At 42.5% G+C, this 25,609-nt stretch overlaps 3 protein-coding genes across 11 annotated transcripts in view; 1 reads left to right on the top strand and 2 right to left on the bottom strand.

The window, feature by feature from the left end:
• Nucleotides 1-743: 743 nt before the first annotated feature.
• Nucleotides 744-9,733, bottom strand: LOC139615453 (clathrin heavy chain linker domain-containing protein 1-like). Of its 6 annotated transcripts, none has more exons than XR_011687376.1 (12): nt 8,630-8,910; nt 7,637-7,824; nt 6,938-7,026; nt 6,389-6,587; nt 5,566-5,681; nt 5,216-5,315; nt 5,036-5,142; nt 4,554-4,725; nt 4,280-4,497; nt 3,479-3,664; nt 2,646-2,914; nt 746-1,126 (listed from the first exon to the last, which is right to left on the bottom strand). XR_011687376.1 is itself a non-coding variant. In XM_071473440.1 (12 exons), the coding sequence occupies exons 1-11, from the start codon at nt 8,831-8,833 to the stop codon at nt 2,718-2,720; spliced, it is 1,776 nt and encodes a 591-aa protein (XP_071329541.1). In that variant the 5' UTR covers nt 8,834-8,910; the 3' UTR covers nt 746-1,126; nt 2,697-2,717. The 6 variants fall into 6 exon arrangements, 5 of the variants coding, with proteins under 5 accessions (XP_071329546.1, XP_071329540.1, XP_071329544.1 ...); XM_071473440.1 differs by having other exon boundaries at nt 2,697-2,914; XM_071473445.1 differs by lacking the exon at nt 8,630-8,910 and adding an exon at nt 9,086-9,733 and having other exon boundaries at nt 744-2,914.
• Nucleotides 9,084-11,980, top strand: rps27a (ribosomal protein S27a). Its single transcript, XM_071473446.1, has 6 exons — nt 9,084-9,167; nt 9,278-9,342; nt 9,716-9,770; nt 10,775-10,860; nt 11,146-11,277; nt 11,779-11,980. Exons 2-6 carry the CDS (start codon nt 9,295-9,297, stop codon nt 11,926-11,928), a joined length of 471 nt encoding a protein of 156 aa, XP_071329547.1. The 5' UTR covers nt 9,084-9,167; nt 9,278-9,294; the 3' UTR covers nt 11,929-11,980.
• A 2,642-nt stretch (nt 11,981-14,622) lies between these two features.
• LOC139615444 (bone morphogenetic protein receptor type-1A-like) overlaps nt 14,623-25,609 on the bottom strand; it is a 42,240-nt gene continuing 31,253 nt past the window's right edge. For 2 of the 4 annotated variants that reach the window (XM_071473412.1, XM_071473413.1), the window contains 10 exons: nt 23,879-24,041; nt 23,456-23,558; nt 23,038-23,137; nt 22,869-22,956; nt 22,232-22,367; nt 21,348-21,540; nt 19,963-20,260; nt 18,642-18,817; nt 18,023-18,153; nt 14,623-17,634 (listed from right to left, as the gene is read on the bottom strand). In XM_071473412.1, coding sequence (XP_071329513.1) covers nt 17,509-17,634; nt 18,023-18,153; nt 18,642-18,817; nt 19,963-20,260; nt 21,348-21,540; nt 22,232-22,367; nt 22,869-22,956; nt 23,038-23,137; nt 23,456-23,558; nt 23,879-24,041 — 1,514 coding nt within the window. In that variant the 3' untranslated portion in view covers nt 14,623-17,508. The remainder of the gene's footprint in view (nt 17,635-18,022; nt 18,154-18,641; nt 18,818-19,962; nt 20,261-21,347; nt 21,541-22,231; nt 22,368-22,868; nt 22,957-23,037; nt 23,138-23,455; nt 23,559-23,878; nt 24,042-25,609) is intronic. The other 2 variants (XR_011687373.1, XM_071473415.1) reach the window with 2 other exon arrangements.

Below are 25,609 nucleotides of genomic sequence, written 5' to 3'. Positions count from 1 at the left end.
AAATGCTGTGTTTGAACAGCAAGAAAAACCAGTGTCAGTGTTCATATATGTGGTGATGTTTAAAACTGTGAACCTGTCCTTTAATATCCTGGGAGAAAAGATCAGATCTGAAAGAAGGTGATAGAAAGTCAAAGAAGCTGTGTCATGCTGGGCTAGTATCACACACACACACACGCACTCTCTCTCTCTCTCTTTCTCTCTCTGCAGGAGATCAATTTGCTGTGACGGAGCCAGGCAGTTGTGAGTCAGCACTGAATCTTTTTCTCTCTTTAATCTCATTCTCTCCATCGTTGTCCTGGTCCTGTTTTACCCTGGACTTGGCCTGTTTGACTTTGACTTGTGGATGTTTGTCCTCTAGGTTACTTACACTTTCTATTCATCTGACTTCTTTATCTGTTAAGGTCACAGCAGAATAAAAGCATCATCTCCTAAATGTTACAGGGCAAGCAGTGAGATGAACAGAGAGGATTCTGGGTAAATGCTTAGCTTTGTTTATAGACTGGTAGGAGTGTGTTTGTTCAGTTTGTGTGTGACTTCATTTACGGTGATGTGATGTGAGGCCTTCACTGACACAAAGGCTGCTCTGTCTGACCTGCTGAGTGTGTGTGTTTTGTCAGGGTTATTAGACTTGTGAGGACGTGAGATACTCACTACCCTTATGAGGACACTTCAGCATCCTCACAGTCTAGGTAAGGGTCAGACTGGGTTCAGGTTAAAGTTCAGTTTAATATGATAATCCTCTACATAATCAGTCATAATTTCATCAACAAATAAACTATGACAAAATGTTTGTTGACAAACCATTTATTTACAACAAAACAAACAAACTACATAGTAAACAAAGTAACAACAAATGAAAGTAAATAAAAACTGAACCAATGTGAAATAGAAGAATAAACTACGGTAAATCAGGCTCTGAAGCACAGATATCATCTGAGATGTGCAGGAAGGTATCACCCATAAATGTGTCTGCTGTGCCTCTGTCGGTCGTCACAGTACAAATGGCCTCTTATCCAATTCATGCTGGGATAGATCCAGCCTCTGACCCTGACCAGGATCAAGTGGGCACAGAGAGTCCAGAGGCCTTTTCCTGGTTATCAACTGGCTCAGTTAACCTTGGGTTTACCTGAATGGGTACAAGTGCATTCATTTGAAAGAGTTTTTAAGTAAAAGCAACATTATCAGAACCATGAATAAAGTATCAATATCATCTGAGAATACTGTGATACTGGCTGGTGAATTAATTTACAGTGACATCCAAAGATAACATCAACAAGGTGAACTCTGAACAATATGATCACATAACCAAAATAAAAAAGAAACAGAAATAATTTTAAATGATTAAAGTCAGACTGAGGATAAAGATGAATCATCATCAAGTTTCTTCTTCTGTCTGAAGATGATGATGTTGTGAACATGTGATGAAGATCAAACAATTAAGGCAACATCAGACTTTTTGTGGAGAGAAGTAGTTGATGTGTGATGAGGTCAGTGAGACTGAAATGTTAATTTCTAATGATGAAGTATTGATCAGTGTATGGATCATTGATCTGATCAGAGACATCAGAGGTTTAGTTTTTATCTCCAGTTCTGCTCACAGAGTTTCCTCCTGTTATTCTGAGCTGCAGTGATGAAGAGAGTCACAGCTTCATCACTGTCAGGATCCTGTGGATGAAAGAATCTGTGTTCAGTTCAGATGAAGCTCTAATAGTTCTGATGGAGTTATTTAGTGATAAACTCTCCTCTGTTTGTTAGAAGCTCTGTTTCAAAACCAGAGTGGACACATGGAAAGACTCCAACAGCAGAACATCCACTGATCCATACAAACATCTACTGATCTTTATCATTAGACTTTATTCTCCACTCTTTTGTCCTTGTCAGGATCCTGGAGAGATGGTGACTCAGTTTCTCCAGCGATCTGATTGGTCAGTAGTTTGGCTGTTGACAGGTTTTGATGTGATCCTCTGAAGTTAACCTCATCAGGAGCAGGTTAGGAGTTCAGCATCTGTTTCCATGGTGATTTACCCAGTAACAAGTGAACCACCAATGTAGGACTGAAAACCAGAGTTAAACCTGAAGTTACCTGGATGACCTCAGTCCTGTTTGTAGTACAGACCTCAGGAAGTCTCACCTAATTTCATTTTTATTTTTTTGAGTTTTTCATCAAACTTTTTGTAAAGCCAAAAATGTTCCTGAGGTTTTGTGCGTGAGATGACATGAAGATACTGTCACATTTCACATCATTATTATCATCCATATTGTTAATGTTACAGTAAGAATTGCCTGACCTGTGCCTGAGTGTGTCTGAAGTTCGTTTCAGATTCAGTTTGTGTTCGCCCCCTATTGGCCATCAGCTGTCACTATTTCAGATTTTTTACCTGAGTCATTTCACTGCCAATAGCCAAAGGATAGAGGTCAGAGAGGCTAGGTAAACGGGAGGGAACAGGAGTGTCTGATGAAGATGACTGTTTCAAAATGAGAATTGACTGATGGTTTTCATTTATTTAGAGGAAGACAATGAAAATACAAGATGTGTTTTTTTTCACTCCAGTTTTTCTCTTGTGACCTGTTGATGTTTTACTTTAAGTCCTTGGATCTTTTGGTCATAAACACAGAAGCTTCATTCCTTTAAGATATTTAACTACCAGAGTTTGTGTGAAGAAGAACCAGGTTAATAACAGCTATGATTATTCCACCTGGACCTTCAGGGTCAGTTTTCACAAGAAAACGTGCTCCATTAGTTGGGCTCCCTCCAGATCTGGGGACAAGACTCTAGTCCCGCCCTGGTCCAACAGGATGGATAGGATGGCCCGGCTAAGGTCGGCCCGTTTCAGCTCAGAGCACAGAGATGCAATGTAGATCCAAATGTCCACTGAAGAGCCACTGTCCTCCAGGATCACATCCTGCAAGGCCCCTGAGAGGACAAGACACGCAGAGGTCACCTCAGGTTACCTAAGGTGTTTTTTTTCTATGAATGATAAAACTCAAGATTCATGTTAACGTCCTGTGAGGTTAGAGCTGCAGAAACTGTCTTCATCACCTCATCAAACAGTGAACATGAAGTTGTTTCTAACAACATTCAGAGGCTGGACATCTTTATTTATAACAGATGTATAGACAGATGTGATGGAGTTCAGGACTTTGAACCTTCTCTAGATAAACACACAACCTCATGACACGACGACTCTTTCATTAACTGTCAGAAAAACATGAGAGAGAAACTCAAACAGAACATCAGGACAGAAAACCCAACACACACTACATTCCTCTGTTTCCAGTTTCTGGAGACAATATCAGTTGTTCATATTAATCATTTTGTGCTTCCTGTGTCACTGCTGTCATGTTGAGTAGTATCTGGAGGTGTGAGCTGGTCTGTAATAAACAAATCTCAGCTGCTGCAACCTTGGACCTCTCCTGAGGATAAGACCTGTGTTTGTGTCACCGTGTGATTGTCTGTGACGATCTGTCAACAACACACCTGGTCCTCGGCTCACGAAATCTTCTAGCAGCTGCAGCGCTAACTCCCACTGCTGATGGTCAGCCAGCAGGGTGGAACAGGCTTGACCCACTGACAAGAAAGCTGCCTGGCCCCGCCCCTGAGGCCGCGTCAACACCTGGAGGAGGGAGAGGCTGGGCAAGCAACACAGTACCCAGATACAGTCTTCTGAGAGAGAGAGAGAGAGAGTCATACCCAGGTAATTATGTGAGGTATGAAGGAGAACATGTTTGTCTTTCTACACTGTAAAACATCACACAGGAAGTAAGTAAAATCAACTTGTGTTTTCCCTGTTAATCTAATTTCAAATTAATTCAACTTTAATTTTCAGACTTACATACAACATAAACATGAATCACTGTGAACCGATGAAGTTCGCTCAAGTCATTATATAAAGTTTTAAAAAAAACAAAAAACAGCAGATTAAGATTGAACCGAGAAAATGTGGAGGGAAAGTAAATCTGACTCAACATCTGAAGTTCATTCAACTTGTTTTATCAAGTTCAGTGAACTTGACTCAGTCAATTTTATATTGTCAACACTTATTAAACAAATTTGAACTAACTTTATACTTGAATAACATTATACTGGAGTTAAACCGGAGTTACACCTGAGTTAAAGTGTGTTTATTAACTTTAGTTTTTAAACTTTAACTAGTCTCTGTTGAAGACGTCTGACTCGGAACAGTGCTTACAGGTGATGAAGGTCCTCTCTACAACTCTGGTCCTCACAAGGATAGACACACACACACACACACACACACACACACACACACACACACACCAGCTGTGAAGTCTTTGCAGTGCTTCATGAACTCGGCAGCACTGTGAATGAGACCTCTCCTGCACATGCTCAGTGCAGTCTTCCTGTCCAGCCCGCAGGCCTCGTAGACAATGGTGGCCAATGCCAGACACAGGTCGGCCTCGCTGGGTTCATTCGGCACATTCTCAATAAAGATGTCGCCCAGGTGCTCAGTGAAGGTGAGTCTGGGAGGATAAAGACTTGAAACAGCAGCAGATTCACACACGGTCTCATTCTGATTGTTTGTCATGTTTACTTGTTCTGGGTGACAGCGTGGGTGATGAGCTGCAAGGCGCCATGCTGTAGGGCAGAGATGACACACTGCACGGAGAGAGGTGCTGAGAGCTCAACACCGGGCGGGACGGTGATCAGTAGGGAGCGAATAAACAGGAGGGGAGGGGGGACCGACCCTGGGGTGGCGTGCACAGCTTGAAGGAGAAGAGAGAGACAGAGAAAGGTGAACAAGAAGACATGTTCCAGTAACTTTTATTTCAACATGTCTCCTGACAAAAGTAATCTGCAGTTACATGACAGCAGCTCAGCGACATCATCATCGTCTGTTAGATGTGTTGTCAGAGCTGCCAGGTGTGCTGACAGGTGTCTGTCAAAGGTGGTGGGTGGTTAAAATTGTCTGTCCCATACAAATTCATTGGTAAACATTATTTTAAATGTTTTGTTTGCTATGATGTGTTTGTAAATGGGAAATTGTGTGTGTGTGTGTGTCTGTGTGTCTCCCACCTTTAAACATCGTCATGGTGTGGAGGCTCCTCAAGACTCCTCCAGGAGACCTGGCAGCGAGGAGAGCAGCTTCCTCATACTGAGCCGAGTCAAAGAGCTCAATAAACCTGACACAGAGAAGGAGACACATTCAGAGACAGCCCAGGTTAACTCATCAGGACTCGGTTGTGAATGCAGCACCTGTCCAGGTCATCTGTTAGGAGCTCGGACTGGTCAACTCCGGTTGGCTCTTCTTCCTCAAACAGCTGAGCATCAATGCTGAGACCATCATCCTCTGTCACTGCAGAACCAACAGGAGAAGATTCAGGTCAGGAACCAGAGTAATCTGCTAACACAATATATATTATATATAATATCAACATGACTGCATTAGTGAAATTTCAAGGCAGATTTTAACAAAGATTTGAATCCAGGTACAATGATTGTTTGGTGATTGACAGTAAATTCTTCTCAGGTTTTAAACCATGCGGACTCTAAAAGTCCTGTTCCCAGATGATTTGGTGAAATTACATTCTGCAGCAGTGACTCACCGCTGGTCTGTCTGATGTTCTCCAGAGAGGAATCCACAAGTTCCTCCAGAGGAACCTGCCTCCCCCCCCTCTCCCAGCTGGACAGACAGTCACACATAAACATCAGATGCTTGAACCTGCAGACAGACAGAAGGAGCTCAGACAAGATTTAGGATTATTGTAAATTTAATTTCAGACCATTTAATCATTTCTAAGGCTTCATACTCCAGGAAACTGAATTCAGTAGCTGTTTTTTCATCTTTTTTATCGGTTGATGAGTGATGATTGGTGACTGATCCGTCTCAGATATTGATAGTGGGCTGGTCACAGTTACACTCATGTCGCACGCACAACAGCACAGACACACACACACACACACACACACCATGTCATCAGTTTGTAAGTTCTTCACCCGAGAGAAGTCTGTAAAACCTGTGAGGTCAAAGATCAACACCATTACCAGCTGAACAACCTGAAGACAAAGTGACTAAAACCAGAACCACACCGCTCACCTCACCTGTGCATGAGGATACCTGCTGAACTGCTGCGGCTCACACAGTGTTGCTGCTGAGCCTTGGATTATAATCAATAATGATAATTATGTATTGATGATAAGTTTCTGCCTCAGACTTCAGTTAAATTATTGAAACTAAACTTGTGTCCATGTTCAGTCAGTGATTAGCTGTATTTATAAGAAGTCAGACCTGGTGGACTCTACACCTCATTGTATTCAAGGTATTTCTGACCAACACTCTCTTCCTCTTCATCTTCATCTTCAAAAAGCTTTTTATTATCTCTGACATCACCTCAGAGACCACAGCAGGTCTCCTGTCTCTGCTCTTACAGGACTGTCAGTCGGCCATTCTCGGTGCTCAGCTGGTCTCTGTGGGACTCAGCGATCTGCAGCTTGACGTCCAGCTCGGCTTTGACCGCCAAAGAGACACAGTGTCTCCTCCTGTCCAGTAAAGCAGCTCTCTGGGTCTCCAGATGCTGCAGATGTGTTACCAGAGCCTCAGGATCCTCAGACTGAGCCACTGTCAAACCTGATGAGACAGAGGCCAGGCTGAAACAGACTCCGCAAGCCCCTCATAGGCATGGATAGATAGTGAGACAGTGGGCCCCTGGTTGCAGACATATAAAAGGCCCCCGAACCCCCAGTATTAGAGCAAGACCCCCAGACTGAAAGACACACAGGAAATTTTCTATACTTGTTTTGAGTCTGGGTTTAGTCATTTTTGTGTTACTGTTATTGTTTGTGGTAGTTTTGCATCTCCCTGTGCTCATCGTGTGTCTTTCTGTTCATTTATTACATTCCAACAATAATTGTTAGCAGTCACTTCAGCTCCATGACTCTAGTAAACCTGAACAAAGTTGTGTGTCAGTGTCAGTGTACCAGGGATCCATGTGCTCTGCTCTTTAGATGATCTCTGTGTCTTCATCTCCTCTTGAAGTTTGGATGTTTCCTTCTGAAGCTCAGAGATTCTGGAAACAAACAGAGAAAGGCAGCTACAGATCAACATGATGGTCCAGGTGTTATGTTGTCTGTGTCACTCCAGTGTTCCTCTGTCAGCTCTGTGTTTGGTGTCCACCAGCTGCTCTGAGTCTGTCTGCTGCTCAGCAGGTAGAGGATAGAGGTTGATACAGATGTTTGATGAAAACATCTGGATGAGAGCAGAGAGACTACAGCTCAGTGTGAAGCTGAGAGGAGTTGCAGATTCCTCTCTAACAGACTCCTCTCAGCCTAACCCATAATTTCATATATATATTTGGAAACAATATTGATTATTGGTGCTTTATCTCACAGTAAGTGTCATGTTCCACTCTAACTATAACATTATTTTCAGTTTTTTATGAAGACTGTTATAGATGAGAGAAAATGTTAGCAATGATGAAATAAAATGATTTGTGGCAGGTGAAAGTTAAGATAGTCAATCTCTCTGTTGTTTGTGGTTGTTCTGTGTGGGGGGTGCAGGTACAGGACATCACATGATGACATTTATACTGACATTTATATTTAAGATTGTTAAAGGCCCATTACAAATAAAATGAACAGATAAAGTTGTGAGGCCTCAAACAGCCTAAACTCACACACCTGTCCCTTAGCTGATTGGCTCGACTCTGGCAGGTTCTTAGTGATTTTAGATGAGACATCGACGCCACCACAGTTTGCTGAGCAGCCCTGTCTTCATCCTCCCTCCTTTTCAACTCCCTGATAATATCGTCATACTCAGTCTTTATAGTCAACAGCAGTCTCTTATAGTCCGTTGCTTGCACAATCACCTGTCAGGAAGAAGAGGAGGTGGGAGAGCAGCAGGACAGAGACAGACTTTCTCAGATTCAGAAATTAAAACACAGTCATTTAGTTTCTGCTGAACCTGCAAAATCTGTGGTGACACAAACAGTCAGATATACAAGTGAACAGTCACACATTAACCAACAACTTCACTTTGGCACCAAACAAAAACAGAAGTTTATCTTATGGAGGTTTAAAAGTATTTCACCAGAGGTGGAAGAAGTTTTAAGATCCTTAATAAAATAATACAACCCTGTAGAAATACTCATATGAGTAAAAGTATAACCAGGTAAACATATTCATGAATAAATGTAGGATTTGACTGTTGTAGGTGGTTGAGGTAAAAAAAAAAAAAAAAAGATTATTTTCATTATGGCTTAATCCTTTGATATTTTCACAACAATTTATTGTTTTGGTTTAACGATTCTTTGTGATTTGTAGTTGATTTGAGTGTCTTTGTAGCTGTTCAGTCTTTTTGTAGTTATCTTGAGTTTTCTTTATTCATTTTGAGTCTCACTGTTGTTTTGAGTTGCTCTATTGTCGTTTTGAATCTCTGTGTAGTTGATTTGCATCTTTTTTGTCAATTTGTTTCTCGTAGTAGTTTTGAGTTTCTTTGTATTTTTGTCCTGTTGTCTCTGCACTTGTTTTGTGTCTTTGTGTTTCTAAATGATTTATTAACCATTAATAAAACCATTACTTTCTCCGTGTAAACCCTGTACTTCCCCACCTTCCCCCTGTCAAACCCTCCGTGTTCCTCCTGTTGCTCAGTTTCTGTTCAGTTTCATGAGTCACCTTATTAAACACGGAGCGGTAGATGATGTACCGGAGTTCGTCCGGGCCGTCTTCCGGACACCGCAGGCACCGTTTCTCATGTTCAATAAACTCAAGAATAGACTGGAAAAAACGTTCATCGCGCTCACAAATCAAAATGTCGGGAGTTGAACGTCTTGCTTCTTTTCTTGAAGATAAACTGTTTGAGTTTTGTCCCTCAGACATCCTTATTTACTCATATTTTTACGCTTAATTTCAAGTTTTCACCGTTAGGCCATTTGCAAACAATGGCGTTGCTATGGTTACCGTCAAAACGTGCTGCGCAAAGACTGATGTTGTTTTTTTTTTTTTTTTTTGGTATTTATTGTATAAAATGTAGATTAACGTTAATATGCATACGGTTGACAAAGAGACGCTTAACAACCACAAAACGAATATTTGTTGTGTTTTTGATCAGGCGCCATGACGGTTACCTACCCCGTGCAAACGCCTGCAGAAAACCCCGTCGCTCGAACGGAAAGCCCTCTTCTCATGATCCGCCATTAGGAGTGAACCGGTGGTAAGATTGAGCTCTGTGTTTTAACTAATTATTCTCACTAAATAACGACTTTTTAGATCCCAATCCAGAACAGACATCGACTTTAAAATTCTATGTATGTTCTTGTGTAGGTGGGTTGAACGCCAGGATGCAGATTTTCGTCAAAACCCTCACGGGGAAGACTATAACCCTCGAGGTGGGTGATCCGGCTGTGAGGGACGGTCCTGCGGCCGCCAGAGTTGTACTGGCGTTACTGCCTAGTTACGTTGAAACCCCCAAATTTAACCTCTGCATTAACCACAGGTTAACTGCTATGTTGTTTATTGGCAATTAAGCTTAAGCTGAGTTGCTGCCATATTTTGTTGGTGCCTTTTTAAGGAAGCTAAGTGGCTAAGCTAGCTGCAGACAGCACCGTAAACACGTGTGAGACGGCAGCGGACTGAAGCCGGCCCGGCTCCCCTCACAGGCCGGACTAACGTTTATAACGAGATTGGACTCTTGTACCTCAATTGTGATGCTCACTTTGACCATTGGACCGAGTCCCGATCTCACCTGTGTTGTCTTTACAGGTTGAACCCTCAGATACGATTGAAAATGTCAAGGCCAAAATCCAGGACAAAGAGGGTGAGTTAGTTCACAAACTTTAGCTGTTTTTCTTCTGTGGTGTTTTGTTTCTCTGTTCTCTCTTTGTGAGTCTTAACTAATAAATTGTCTTTACTGTAGAGCTGCTCTGATGAGCTGATATATAGAAAGTTGATCCACTATTGACAAAAGGTTGATCGATTCTATTGTATTTCAAGATAAAATACATAAAGGTGCTGGATACAGTGATCTGTTTTATATCACAGGTTTTTGTACAGTAATGGAAAGTAACTAAGTAACTCTGCTCAGTTACTCTGTGCCTGGATTAATTGTAGGTTCTTGAGTGATTTATCCAGAGATACTGAACTTTTTACTCCACTACATTTATCTGACACCTGCAGCTACTTCAAGTAAAAGACGATTAGATGATCAAAGTTGTGGATCAGATGATCTGCACACCCACAGGTGGTGTGGTTGATCACACCTGTTCAGGTATGCTGGGATTGACCTGGATTCATTCCTGACAGTTTTCTGTGTATGACAGTAACGTACAGACAGTTAAACTTGTCTTGTGCACAACTTAAAAAAAAGTCTTTGAGGGGCCATTGAAATACCTGAGTGTATTGAATTGAACAGTTTTTCTAATGAAAAACACATGTTACTTGTTGGATTAATGAATCATAAGCTTTTCTGAGCTGTTTTTCTCTTTTACATCATTAACTGAATGTTTCTGACACTTGGTTGTAAACATATCTGGAAGTTTCACCTCTGGTCCAGAAACTGAAGGAAACGGTTTCTACTTTGTCATTTTTATAGACAAACAGCTGATTGTCAGATCAATGTAAAGAGAATGATCTAAGTTGAAGCCGTGTTTCAGTTCATCAGAGCTGTACTCTGGTTTTCACATGTAACTGAAACGGAATGAATGTAAAGTGTTAGAGCTCAACATGACACAAGCTGTGGTGGGTTTGAAGTATGTGTCTATTTGTGGACCTGCTGGGTTCAGTGTGACTTCAGCATTAATACTTTGGTTTTATTCTCTGCAGGTATCCCTCCTGATCAGCAGAGGTTGATCTTTGCTGGAAAGCAGCTGGAGGATGGACGCACGCTTTCTGACTACAACATCCAGAAGGTGAGCTGAGTCAGAAAGCTGACACCAACGAGGAAGAGAAGTTCTCAGCTGAGTTAGATCGACTCAAAGATCATCTGTTACAGCTCGTTAGAGTTCATCTTATCCCCTCACAGTGATCTGCTCATCATGTGCAGTTGAATCAACTTTTAACAGTTCATAACATTTTAAACAGCTAAATAATTAAGATGATAAAACATTAACGCATCAGGCTTCACGGGTTGAAGAAACCTGGACTGGATTGTGATCTGCACATCAGACACAGTATTTAATGTCTCCTCTCCTCAGGAGTCCACCCTGCACCTGGTGCTGAGGCTGCGCGGTGGTGCCAAAAAGAGGAAGAAGAAGTCTTACACCACCCCCAAGAAGAACAAGCACAAGAGGAAGAAGGTCAAGCTTGCTGTGCTCAAGTACTACAAGGTACACACACTTGGCTCCCTGTCACATGGTTATTGCTGAGAGCCGACCGGTCAGCCTGGGTCAGCAGGTTTCAGTCTGTGCTGATGAGAACAGAACTGAAGTCAACATAATTAGTTTTCATTCAAATTAACATCCTTAGTCTTATTAGAATTTGTTAAATCAGGTCAGAGTTGTTTTAGATTAAATCACTGACATTGTTCCTGTTCTGTCATTTAATCATTAAATCACAAACTGAAACTGTTAATTTTCTTACATTTTGATAAAAACCTGCAGAGATTCAGACCTTTAGACCCCTCTGACTAATGTGTCAGTCTGATGATGAGAGCAGAACTGAAGTCCACTGTGTGCAAAGTTTTTATCAGTTGAGCTAAATCGAGTTCTCAGCTGAAATTATTTCAGTGTGTCATAAACAAAACATTAGGAAATTCAAAGATGTGTCTGATTCTGAAGAAACATTTTGTTCAGTGTTCATTTGAATGTTTTTTCCTCTTCTGTGTCCAGGTGGATGAGAACGGTAAAATCCACCGGCTGAGACGCGAGTGTCCGGCTGACGAGTGCGGCGCTGGTGTCTTCATGGCGAGCCACTTTGACCGTCACTACTGCGGGAAGTGCTGCCTCACCTACTGCTTCAACAAGCCTGAGGACAAGTAGACAGGGACGGACTGAAGGGTGTTGACAATAAAGACGAAAATGTTTGACACAATTCAGGACTCTGTTTTTCCTCAACTTCAATTCACTGAAGTAGAAGAGTTGTAGACAGTTTAACAGGGCTGGTCTTAGTTTTATGCCATAGATATTAATATTATTTGTATAATTTTATTTATTTTTTGGGGCTTTTTATGCCTTTATTATAGATTAGTGGAGACTGACAGGAAGGGGGGTAGAGAGAGAGGGGAATGACATGCAGGAAAGAGTCGGACCGGTCAGGACTCGATCCGGTGACGGCCCTGCTAAGAGCGTCTTGCGCTCAACATGGTACGTGCCCTAACCACTCGACTACCGGGCCACCCATTATTTGTATAATTAAGGTGTTGACAAAGTAAAACACTGATCTCTTCAAAGGAAAGAAACTGAATCATAAAGTGAGTCACATCTTAATAAACTATATATCTCATGTTTACAGATAACAGAAACTTGTTTTATTAGAGTCAGTTATTAAAATTAGCATCAGTCAATGACCTGAATTGATTGAAAATGAACCATCATCTGGTTCTGTTCGGAGAGACAGTCTGGGCTCAGAGCAACTACCTGAACATCATGAAACACCTGCAGATTACCTCTCCAGCTGTTTCATCTGTTCTTTAATCCAGCTACTGTATGGAAGATCTTTTCAGCCAGGGAACAGATAAGCGTTCATTAAAAAAAATTCTATAAATCAAAGTGTCAGGAATCTGACTTATAAATGCAAAAGTAAAACAAGTTCATCTGAAAACACATCTTTTACTGAAATTAAGAGATACTAAATCCACATTGATTTAAAGCTTGTGCCATTGCTACATATCTAACGTTAGCATTAGCAGCTGTTTACTCACCAGTCTAGAAGAAATGCTGTGAGTTCAGTATCAAACTTCATCCTTTTCTCCCCAACATGTCTAGAGGTGGAGACAAACATAAATGTTATCTGTTTATGTTCTCTTCCTCTGAAATTAGAATGAAGCAATAACAAAAACTTATATTTAGCACCTTTAAGCTGAAAACTATGACTCTTAAGTCAAATTAATTTCTATATTTTGATTTGCAATGTCAAAATTTGAACTTTCTTAGTTATACAATATAATTGTACTCTTTACATTTGATAACTTTGAAAGTAAAGATTACAACAGAAATCAATTTGGAGTGAACAGTTTTAGTTTACGTTTTCATTACTTTTCAAAACTTTCAAATGTTTTACTTTCTATTACAGTTCTGACTTTATAAATATTCTTGTAGTATCTACATATTGGCCTACAACGAGTATTTTTAATTATCACTTACTTTTAATCAATTTCTTTTCTCTCCCAAAAAAGACTGAGTGGGAAAAAAACAGTACAACATGAAGAATGACACTGGGTTTGTTCTAAAAATAATATTATTTACTATGACTTTTAACTTGCTATATATACATACATATATATATATATATATACACACACACTCACCAGCCACTTTATTAGGTACACCTTGCTAGTACCTACATAGTACATCACGCAGTGGCTGCAGATTTGTCGGCTGCACATCCATGATGAAAATCTCATGTTTCACCATATCGCAGAGGTGCTCTACTGGACTGAGATCTGGTGACTGTGGAGCCATTTGAGTAGTGAACTCATTATCATGTTCAAGAAACTAGTTTGAGATGATTTGAGCTTTGTGGTGCGTTATCCTGCTGGAAGCAGCATCAGAAGATGGTTCACTGTGGTCATGAAGGGATGGACATGGTCAGCAACAATACTCAGGTAGGCTGTGGCGTTTAAACGATGCTCAGTTGGTACTAAGGGCCCAAAGTGTGCCAAGAAAATACCCCCCCCACATCATTACACCACCACCACCAGCAGCCTGAACCATTGGTACAAGGCAGGATGGATCCATGCTTTCATGTTGTTGACCTCTGACCCTACCATCTGAATGTCACAGCAGAAATCAAGACTCATCAGACCAGGCAACGTTTTTCCAATCTTCTATTGTCCAGTCTTGTTGAGCCTGTATGAACTGTGGCCTCAGTTTCCTGTTCTTAGCTGACAGGAGTGGCCCCTGGTGAGGCCTTCTGCTGCTGGAGCCCATCTGCTTCAAGGTTTGACCTGTTGTGTGTTCAGAGATGCTCTTGTGCAAACCTTGGTTGTAACGAGTGGTTATGTGAGTGACTGTTGCCGCATTTTCGCCCAGAGAAATGCAGCTCACTGGATACTTTCTCTTTTTGGGACCATTATCCATAAATCCTACAGATGGTTGTGCGGGAAAATCCCAGTAGATCAGCATAGAAATACTCAGACCAGCCTGTCTGGCACCAACAACCATGTCACGATCAATGTCCTGAAATCACCTTTCTTCTGATGCTCAGTTTCAACTTCAGCAGGTCATCTTGACCATGTCTACAGGCCTAAATGCAGAGTTGCTACCATGGGATTGGCTGATTAGATATGTGTTAATGAGCAGTTGAACAGGTGTACCTAATAAAATGGCCAGTGAGTGTGAAATTTGCAACATCAATTTTGACTTTCTATTGTAATACACACTGATCAGTGTTGTGTCTCATAATTTTGCCTCAAATTAAAGAATTTGCCATAGTATCTTTATTCTGTCCCCAAGTATTTTTAATCAGTCATTACTAACTTTTCATGCATGTTTTCTTTTTTGGGGGGGGGGGGGGGGGGGGGGCAGAAATGCATCCTTACATACAAAAGTGAAAGCGTCTGTATAAAAACAACACAAACAGCAAAAACAAACAAGGGCAGATGTTCAGGTGAAAGAAGCAGAGTGGATGCTGTGAGTTTGTTTACTAAAATAAGGTTATTTACTTAAAAATCGTTACATTGGACAGACTGTATACAGAGTTTAATTTTCCTTGGTAAACTCATAAGGCACCGAACCAGATGCTGTACAAAACAACAACAACACCAAAACAAACATTAAAGATTTACATATTAGAGATTATTCTATACTGGGGGTTTCTTGCATATTTATTACAGAGAAAACACTAAAGTTACTGCTTTTAAATAGCTTCTGTATGAACGGTTAACTTCAAACACACACACACACACTCGCTCACGCACGCACGCACGCACACACACACACACACACACACACACACACACACACACACACTGAACATGCACAGTGAGCCAACATGTGCTCGTCAATCTGCTGCTGAGGAGACAAAACTCAACTCAAAACAGTTAAAGGAACAGTCCAACATTTTTCAGTAAATCCTCTGTTCAGTATAAATATAACCCAGGGTATGGTTAGCCTAGCTTAGCACATAGACTGGAAACAGGTGGTTTTAACTGTGAGCCTGGCACCATCAAAAGAGGAAAGTCTCATGTTTACATTTATATTTCTTCACCTGTACAATGAACCTGATAAAACATGTAAATCCAACAAATCTGTAAACTGGAGGCTGATCTTTTCCTTTTGATGGGGGTATGCTAACAGTTTCCACCTGCTTCTAGTTTTGTGGTGAAACATAAGAGAAATAATTTCCCTTTTTCACTTTACTGCTGTGGCATGAAAAAATAGTGACTTTTATTTTGGAGTAAATGAAGGAAGTTAGATTAGAAATAATCTGATTGGACAAGTTAACCCTTAGTGGGAGGAGCCAGAGCCGACTGTCAGAAGGAGCAGGAAATCACTTGGTTTAATATTTTTTTAATTTTACTTCTGCAGTTTTACATTTACTCAATTCAGAGGTAAATATTTAAATCTGTCCTGCACTACATTGATATGACAGTTAATACTTATTTTCCAGATTAATATTTTAAATAAAATCAGATGAAAAAAAACAAAGATTTTATCAGCAGTTCCCAATGTCTTTGTCTCGTGACCTTTGTTGTCATCAGACCCACAAAGAGAGACTTTCTCTCTAATTCAGCTCAGGACACTTTTGTACTTTGACTTGAGTAAAGGAGCTGAATTCTTCTTCAGTTTGTTGACAGAGGATTCATCACTGATCTCACTGATGCTCACTGAAGGCACCACTGACACCAGTGTCAATGTAAAGTCACTGTTTTCCATGATGGATCAGGAGGACACACATTAAAGAGGATCAGGAGGAACTCTGGACCAGTCAGGAGGGAGAGCAGCTTCAGGCTGGAGGACGCTCACTCCTGTCCACGTGAAGAGTGAAGAAGATGAGGAGAAACCTCAGACCTTACAGCTTTATCAAAGACTCGGAGAGCAGAGAGGCAGAGCCTCCAGCTGATGGAGAGGACTGTGGAGGTGCCAGGAACTCAGATACACATAGTCGTCTTCAACCAGATACAGCTGACAAGGCCTACAAGGAGTACTTTTACTGGTTAAGGCTTTTGTTGTACTGGTGCTTTTACTTTGGTAAGTAATTTAATCACTTAATCATAATTCAGGATTTGCACACTTGAAAATGCCACCTCTTTTTATATGTTGTGTTCTATGCTCTTATTTATTCTATTATTGTTCTGCACATTGTTTTGGGTAGAGCTCCCACAATTTCATTGTACCCCACTGTGCAATGACAATAAAATCTATTCTATTCATGAGACAGCAAAAAACATAATCTGTGACAAACAGGAACCATATCATCTGACAAGCTCCACCCTGCTGTCACATGACCTCACTGACATTCATGCATGAACATCTCAGTTTTAGTTTACATTAAATCTAGATTTTATTTATTCAGAACTTTGGACTTCAGCCATAAAGTTGTATCTGAATTTAAACCCGTCTCATTGAGTCCCCTGATTCACTCTCTTTAAAACATCCAAACAGGTCGTTTGGCTCCATCCACCAAGGTTTACCTCAACCACCAAGACTTTTCTGTCTCCAGAGCAGCTCCACCACTTTATAACTGTTTATAACAGACAGACAGAGACAGAGACAGACACAGACAGACAGACAGGACGGTAGACGTCTCAACAGTGGACGTCGACACCACTGCAGCATAGTGTTCTGGTTCTTTAAATCTTCTGAGGAGGCACGGCTTCTAATGAAAACATCTATTTACACTTTAAATTCACATATTATAATAGTACCTTACTTTCTTTATAATTAACTCTACTGGAGGAGTGGAGATATATTTAATATGGCAGGAGAATCAGTCCTGAAGAGAAACAAAAAAATGGCATTTTTAGTTTTGAAACAGGCAGAGGAGGAGGAAGGCCAGACGAGGCAGGTCTTTAAGGAGGAAAAGTTCATTCTCAACAAGCATCAAGATCCCCCCCCCCCCCCTTCCCTTCGTCATCGAAATGATTCTTATCGTCTTGTTTGGCTTTCACAGAAAGCGTCAAACCATCTGCACAGAGAGGAGGAGGAGGAGGAGGAGGAAGGCTCCATGTTTGTTTCCAGCTGATGGATTGAAGGAGGAGGAGGAGGAGGATGCGCACAGTTCAGCCCTGAGAGGGGTCCTTTTTCATCTACCAACTTCTCCTTCTTTTCCTTCTCCTGATGAAGAGTGAGACTGGGGAAGCTAGTCCGGTCTGATCCGGTCTGATCCGGTCCAGGTCTGGGTGAGTTCAGGTGAAAGTGGAGGTGGAGGTGGGTCAAGGAGAAGGATGATGAGGGAGGTCAGATCTTAATGTCCTGGGACTCCACCATCTTGGCGAGCGTTTTCTTGACTCTGAGGATGGTGAGGCGGGAGGCGGGGTTATGAGCCCAGCACTCTGACATCAGCTTCAGCATGGCCCGAAGGCACTGCAGAAACACGACAGCACACACACAGTTAGAGACATGATCGAGGGGACAGTCTTTTATCAGACATTGACATCAGATCTTCTCTTTGAATGTACCACTGTAACACAAACTGTTGCATTATGGGTTGTTTGCAGCCTTAATGTTGCTATGCTAGCAGGTGTTTCCAGTCATTTGATTGGTCCAGTGGAACCTGAACAACTCCATGTGTGAAACTGAGGTTGTGGGTGAAACTGTTGTGGAGCTGCTGTAAAAACTACCGTCAATGAAATGCTCATGAGCATATTGAAGACATCATGGCGTCCTTACAGCTGCTCATTACAAACATTTATCACATGTCTATCAGCTGTTGACTCCAACAGCAGTGTGGAGGGAAACGCGTGGTTCTCACCTCGTCGCTGTTCCAGCGGTTTGACACTGTGGGTCGGAGTCCTTTAACACACACCACCTCCAGCATGTCCTCGTAGGAAGGGTCAGAGGGAACCATCTCGTAGTACGGCAGCTGGTAGTCCTCCACAATACCTGGACGGAGACAGAGGACAGGGTTAAGGTTAGTTCTGGTCAGTCCTGATCCGGACCTCGCGGGTGGTCCGGATCAGGACCGGTCTATCACCAGCGAGTGGAGCCTGTGTGCGTGTGTGTGTGTGCATGTGTGCGTGTGTGTGTGTGCGCATGTGTGTGTGCTTGTGTGTACATGTGCGCATGTGCATGTGTGTTTGTGCGTGTGTGTGCATGTGTGCTTGTGTGTGCATGTGCGTGCATGTGTGCGTGTGTGTTTATGTGTGTGTGTGCGCGTGTGTATGTGTGTTTGTGCGTGTGTGTGTGTGTTTGTGCTTGTGTGTGCATGTGTGTTTGTGCGTGGGTGTTTGTGCGTGTGCATGTGGGTGGGTGTGGGTGTTTGTGCGTGTGCATGTGGGTGTTTGTGCGCATGCGCGTGTTTTTATGTGTGTTTGTGCATGTGCGTGTATGTATGTGTGTTTGTGCATGTGCATGTGCATGTGTGTGTGTACCTCCAGTGACACAGCGGCGGGCCATCTCCCAGATGACGAGGCTGTAGCTGTACATGTCGGCCATGATGTAGGCCTGGAAGTGGTTCTTGTTGAGGCTCTCATCCAGGACTTCAGGGGCCATGTAACGCCTTGTCCCCACCCGAGTGCTCAGAGGGACGTCCACCTCGTTAGTGTCACTATGGCAACACAAAGAATGCTGTGAATTAATGTTTAAATAAAGAATAACTACCAACAAACTGCTGCTTTATTTATATCATTTTATTCCAGATGTTTATGATCATCTGTTTCTACAGCAGCTGATCAGTGTCCACAGCATCAAGATCTTATAGACCCTCCAGACCCTCTAGACCCTCTAAACCCCCTAGACCAGGGGTCGGCAAGTAATTCTGGCCTTGACCATTTTTTTCCTAACCCATTACATGGCGGCCGTTTTAAGAAACTGATTAATAAAAAAACTTGTGTTGCCACAATCACATAGGCTACATACGTTTGACCGATTCATTGAACTGGTGGTATTTTTTTCATATCACATCATATGTCTGCTATTTCAGAGGTCTATCAAGCAAGCGATAGAACCTTTGGAACTTCCTGCCAGAACTTTTCATAATAAAAGCTAAGAGCTTGTTTTAATCATAAAATTGCAGAAAGAAATTAATATTCTTGTTCTTTTATTTTGTAGACAAAATTGCTAAAGAGGAAGTGATTCTGTGGGTAACTGTTACTGCTATGATGGAGATCTACTGTAGAACCAGGCACTGTGTGCTGCTCCTGAACTGACACAGTTGTGTCTGTCATTCACATTCACTCATTCACAAATGAGAGCAACAAGTTTGTGCTCATTCTTGAATGTAAACAGACTATGACAATCATAAAAGGTGGGGATTTGTTTCAGCTTCACCTATTCTAGCCTACTACTATTCAGTGCACCACCAGAAACAAGCTGCCTCAAGCACATGAGGGAGGTGGGTCCACCTGTAGCACTTACTCCTGGTTGAATACTCGCTAATAAGTGCTGACAGATTGATTCTGGAATGGATCAAACTGTAAATCATTTCTGCTAAAGTGTCCATCTCAGTTGTTTTTCGGGTTGCTTTAATAGCAGGGACTGTTTTTTAAATAGATAAAAGATAAAGGGTATAAAGATAAAAGATATCTTAAATACCACAAGATATTTTCTTTTTCCTCTTCACAATTTCAGAATTCAATCGCGGGCTGCATTGGAAGCTTCGGCGGGCCAGATTCGGCCCACGGACCGCCAGTTGACGATCACTGCTCTAGACCCTCTAGACCCCCTAGACATCCAGTACAACAATCAGCTGACCTGTTGAACTTGACAGCGAGGCCAAGGTCGGCGATGCAGCAGGTGCCGTTCTTCTTGATCAAGATGTTCTTGCTCTTCAGGTCTCGGTGGGCGATGGCCGGTTTGCCCTGCGTGCCGTAGATCTCGGTGTGCAGGTGGCAGAGGCCGCAGGCAGCTGAGTAGGCGAGTCGCAGCAGAGCCTGCGTGTCCAGCGTGGTCAGCTTCAGGTAGTCATACAGAGAGCCATTCTCGTGGTAGTCGGTGATGAGGAAGAGCTGTGTGAAGGCGCCTGTACCTTTAATGTCAGCCGCAATAAAGCCTGATGGAGACAGGGGGGTAGGGATGATTGACAGGTCAGATTTCCATTAGTGTCAGAGAAAAACTTATGAAAACGTGATTACAGGTGGAGAGGGTGATAATGCACCTGAGGCTGTAGAGGAAGCAGAACGTCTGAACTGAACTGTTCTACAGCCCAACAATGAGGCTCTGTATCTGGATCTGATCCTGAGAATCAGTTCATCATCCCAGCATAGCACCAGACACCGTTCACCGTCATTACTTTAAATCATGGACCAAATTAAAAATCAATCAAGGTATTGATCGCCTGTCTCCCTGAGCTAAACTACAGTCAGACTACAGACCACCTCTCTGCTGTTTCCTCCATCAACAGGAAATAAGGTCCTGAGTTACAGCAGAACATTATGATGTCACAGTGACCCTGACCATTGACCTTTGACTACCTAAGTGATCAGTTCATCCTTGAGTCCATGTGAATGTTTGTGTAAAATTTGAAGACGTTCCCTGCAGGTATTCCTGAGATGATTTGACTTGAAGACGTAAAGCCTTGGGGCCAACAACGGCCCGGAGCCATAAAGGTTTTTCTGAAGGTAAGTCAGCTGACGCACAATTCAACAGGACTTCTCTGAAACATCTTTTCAGTTACCACCCTTCCATTGCAGTAGGACATTTCACTTCAACTTTGGAGGATATCCACAGACTGATGTGACCTCAGGTGACCTTCAGAAAACTGTCACATCGGTGAGTTAGAGATATTTTAAATTCCATGTGAACAGGAGTCATGTGACTCCTCACTGCTCTGACGTGATGTTCACAGCATCACATCCACTGTAGCACAGCTTTCTACAAAGAGTGTTGCATTATGGGTTGTTTGTAGCCTTAACGTTGCTACGCTATTGAGTGTTTCCAGTTTAACCTGCAGCAGTTTCTGTTTTAAATAAACGCATTACCAGTGAAAACCAGTTCATAGCATCTGGATGTCTTCACAGAGAGAACATCTGTCCAACATCTGGAACCAGCTGAGACAGAGAACATCTGTCCAACACTTTGAGCAGCAGGGACCAGTTGACAGATGTTTTTTAATCAGCTGTGAGGTGAACGTGACGTACCAAGGATGTTCTCGTGTCTCATCAGGACCGTCTGGTAGATCTCCGTCTCTCTGAACCAGCTGGCCTCCTCTCTGGTGAAGAAGACTTTGACAGCCACCTTCTCCCCCCTCCAGCGGCCCAACCACACCTCGCCATACCGACCTTTACCAATCTGACGCACCATCTGGATCTGCTTGGCGATGGTTCGCTGCACCTGAAGGAGGAGGAGCAGGAGGAGCAGGAGGAGATTTATGTTGAGTCAGACTAAATCTCACCTGCTGATTCAGCTCAAAGTAAAAGTTCTGAGCTCAGAGTTACAGATGTATTTTATTCACAAGAAAGAACAAACAAGAGGAAAAGTTACATTCCATGTTGTCAACATGTTTATTCAGATGTTTAACCAGGTCCTCAATTGATAATGAATCAACTGTTCTGATGATCGACTGTTTGAATAATTTTTGTATATTTTTTTCTCTTTATAACAGGAAGCTGAAGATCTTTGAACTGTTGATCAAAAAACAACGTGGACTCTGGGAAACAATGATGTGATTATCTTCTGATTAATCCAGAAGATAATCAGCTGATTAATCAATAATAAAAATATTTACGACAGACGGCCGCCCACCCCGAGCCCGGTTCTGTTGGAGGTTTCTTCCTGTTAAAAGGGAGTTTTTCCTCCCCCCTGTCGCCAAGCGCTTGCTCTTTGTGGGAACTGTTGGGTTTATTCTGTAACAAAGTAAGGTCTTGACCTGACCCTGTAAAGTGCCTTGAGATAATGTATACTATGATTTGGCGCTATACAAATAAAATTGAATTGAATTGAATTGAATATATAATGTGTTAACTGATCAGTCTTAAAGAAGTGGAAATCTGTGTGTGCGTGCGTGTCAGTATTGTGTTCCTACCAGCAGAGGGAGCCCAGAGCCGCTGCCAGAGCTCTGTGATTGGTGAATGAGGTCTTTGAGGGATTCTCCAGCAGGGATGAAGACTTCCTGCTCCAGATCTCTGTGATACCGCTGACGCTCAGTCTGCCACTTATACCTTACACAAGCACACACACACACACACACACACACACACACACACACACACACACACACACACACACACACACACACACACACACACACACACACACACACACACACACACACACACACACACACACAGAGTTACTCAATCTACAGTCACTTCAACCTGATAGCCGATGACAGGAACAGTCTGTGGTTTAGATTCATCTTCATCCCTTAGTTTTATCTGGTGTGATCTAATTATGTTCATTTTGACTAGATTTATTCTTCTTTTACTGATAATGATTCTTTGCTGTTAAAAGTCATGTGTATTAATATTGTTCTGAGTGTTGACTGTTATTATTATTGTTGTTGTTGTAATATAAAGTTATGATTAATTTGATGGATGAAACTAACATAAAATAACAGTAGACAGTAAACCTACTGAAGGGGAATACAGTGTACAACACCACAGATCCACCTGTGAACCTTAAATGGTGTGACTGAGTCTACTGAACAGGTGATGTCCTACCTGTAGTAACAGACCACGGTGACACAGATCAGAGTGCAGCAGCAGACCGTCATTGAGATGAGGAAGGCCAGCCAGTGGGGGCTGCCTTCTGGAAACAAAAACAAACTGTTAAGGCGGGTCGACGTTCACCTGACAAACACCTGAATCAGCTGGTCAGTAGAAATGTTACCAGAGGGAGCCTGTGGGGGGAGGGTGGGCTGCAGGTCTCTGTTGCAGAAGTCAGTATTACAGCACTCGATCGTCCTCCTGGTCTGAGCTTTGGGAGAGTCCTGTCAATCAAACCAAACATCCAATCAAGCAAACCCCGAACCATACATGCTCCTCCCACTTCTTCTGTCTGACATCACCTCACAGGTACTGAAGTGATTTCCTGTTTTTAAATCAGATGTCATCCCAACTGTAACCCAGTTTTTGAGAGGACCCTGAACCAGGAGAAGCGTCTGTACTGTTTCTAGCTGAGTCCAGAGTAAACTGAAAGTTTAACTATTAAACTGTGAACAGAGACTGTGAAACCTTTACAGACAACGTGATTCTGTCCGAACCTGACTATGTCATAGGCAGGTAAAAGTAGACGTGTGTGTGTGTACCTTGCACTGGAAGTGTGAGCCTTCATACTTCATGCAGCCTGAGGTGAGGATGGGTTCTCCGTGCTCATCCTCCTCAATGATGGCGAAACACTGACCGTTTGTCCTGAGGAGACAACACATCAGTCACAAACCCTGTTTTACCGTGAGGCTGTTTTTTTACTGTGAGGCCGTTTTTTTTACTGTGAGGCCGTTTTACCATGAGGCTGTTTTACCGTGTGGCTGTTTTGCCATGTGGCTTTTTTTTTTCTTTTTACTGTGAGGCTGTTTTACCATGAGGCTGTTTTACCTTGAGGCCGTTTTACTGTGAGGCTGTTTTACCATGTGGCTGTTTTACCATGAGGGTTATTTCAGGCCCTCAGTCAGATCAGTGTGGGGTATAGGGTGATCACAGATTCTACTGTGTTCTACTCTGTCTCTACTCACTGGCAGGTGTTGTTCATGGCGTCTTCAGGACAGTGTCCGGAGCAGTAGCAGCTGAGGAATCGAGCAGCGTCCTCAGGCGCGATGGTGGAGTCCTCGCCGGGCCGTCGAGCCTCTGGTTTCACCCCTGTTCCCTGCAGGACGTGGTCTGGGTTCTGACCTGCAGCTGGACGGGGACACACACCGAGTCAGAGCCAAGTTTACAGACGACAGTTTCACTCTAACAGTGTGATCATTGGTGTTACAATATTCCCCAGCATGCTTTGCTCTTTTAAACATCCTCATCTACTATGGGAGGTTTTATACTTGTCTCCATGACAACACACTTACTGGACTAAAACTGTTGTGTGTTTTGTTCACTTGACGTGTCTCCACTCAAAAACAACCAATAAGGTAAAGACTGACTGATGTTGTGTGCTGACCTGCTGCAGTGAGGATCCTAAAATCAGGAGTCCAGTACAGTACTAACCCTAACGTCAAAAAGTGTCCCACAGCGGGGTCGTGGATTTTTAAAGGTTAATTTTGAGAGATCTCACTGCTTCAGGTGAGAAACAGGTGAGTAAAGATGTGTTTTTTTTCATACAAAACAAAAGAATAAAAACACACATAAGCCCCAAAATGTGATTAAATCAAAAACATAAAATAATAGAAAAAGCAGTTTCCCATCATCCCTGATACATCAGGGAAAAGAGGTGGAATAAATTTAAACAATGTGACAGTGGAGAATAAGTTTAGGACCAAATGATTATTCTAATTATGGATTAAGTGGCTGATCTTCAGAGAAGCTGCTTCTCTTCAGCGATTCAGCCGCACAAACAGCCTCACAATCAATCACACAAATCTGTACAAAGGTCGAAACTTTGAGTTCATCCAGTAGGATGAGATGTTCAGCGCTGGTTCAACCAAACTGTGTGAAGAAGTCGTTTTAATCTGAAGTGTGTGACCTGCAGCTGGTGACATCAGTTTAAAGCGTGGAGAGCAGACCCCAGCTCAGATTTATCAGACATTCCTCCTCTATCAGCAGTACAGCAGAGAGGAGGAGGAGATGTGATGAAGCTCCATTTAAGGACCACAGGCTATTTATACTGAGCAGAGACCCCCACACCAACGGTTGATTTGTCCACGGTGACACCACATCAATAAAACACTACAAATTATCAATCACAGAAAATAACATTTTGTGCATGTTGTCATGTCTGGACATAAACTACCTGCGCACCTACACTTTGGGCTACCTGGTTGCCCCAGCAACAGTCATTCTGTCTGTAGGTCTTTTCCTTCCTGGACTTAGATGTCTTCACGCAACCCTTGACTGACATAATGCTGAGATCAGGACTCTGGTCCAGACTTGTTCATAAAGGAGCATCTTCAGAGACCAGAAGAACCAGGAACCTCCTCAATCAGACGCCTCCTGATGGGCTGATGATGGATTGAACTGTTGACCAGTGTTTATCCTGGGAACCTAAATCTGTTCTACTTAAACGAGTGAGCAGCTCTTCAACTAAGGATTTATTATAGATGGTCCAGAAGTCTGAGACCATGGTTTCAGGCCGTCTATCCCTTGATGTTTTTAAGTTGACCACTTATGAGCACATCATCATGCTGACGAGGTCATGATGATGACATCATCACGCTGCAGATGTTAAAAAGTGAACTCTGTGCCACAGCTGCACATGCACGGTCAGTAACGTCCATGTCAGTGAGCACAGACAGGAAATGACAGTCTGACAGCTG

The sequence above is a fragment of the Trachinotus anak genome, unplaced genomic scaffold, assembly GCF_046630095.1.
Source record: "Trachinotus anak isolate AG129_WGS33_773 ecotype Australia unplaced genomic scaffold, CSIRO_AGI_Tana_v1 ptg000052l, whole genome shotgun sequence".
NCBI classification, from domain to species: domain Eukaryota; kingdom Metazoa; phylum Chordata; class Actinopteri; order Carangiformes; family Carangidae; genus Trachinotus; species Trachinotus anak.
Note: the sequence above shows the minus strand (reverse complement) of the source record. Positions and strands in the feature narration are given on the sequence as shown.

What these genes read in the sequence shown, in the direction of transcription:
- LOC139615453 (XM_071473439.1), bottom strand. Translation starts at nt 8,833, where the DNA reads ATGTCTGAGGGACAAAACTCAAACAGTTTATCTTCAAGAAAAGAAGCA. An exon ending in GAACATCAGACAGACCAGCG is followed by an intron (nt 5,316 to 5,565) that starts GTGAGTCACTGC and finishes TTGGTTCTGCAG; the next exon opens with TGACAGAGGATGATGGTCTC. An exon ending in CACCATGACGATGTTTAAAG is followed by an intron (nt 4,726 to 5,035) that starts GTGGGAGACACA and finishes TTCTCCTTCAAG; the next exon opens with CTGTGCACGCCACCCCAGGG.
- rps27a (XM_071473446.1), top strand. Translation starts at nt 9,295, where the DNA reads ATGCAGATTTTCGTCAAAACCCTCACGGGGAAGACTATAACCCTCGAG. An exon ending in CAAAATCCAGGACAAAGAGG is followed by an intron (nt 9,771 to 10,774) that starts GTGAGTTAGTTC and finishes TATTCTCTGCAG; the next exon opens with GTATCCCTCCTGATCAGCAG. An exon ending in CTGTGCTCAAGTACTACAAG is followed by an intron (nt 11,278 to 11,778) that starts GTACACACACTT and finishes TTCTGTGTCCAG; the next exon opens with GTGGATGAGAACGGTAAAAT.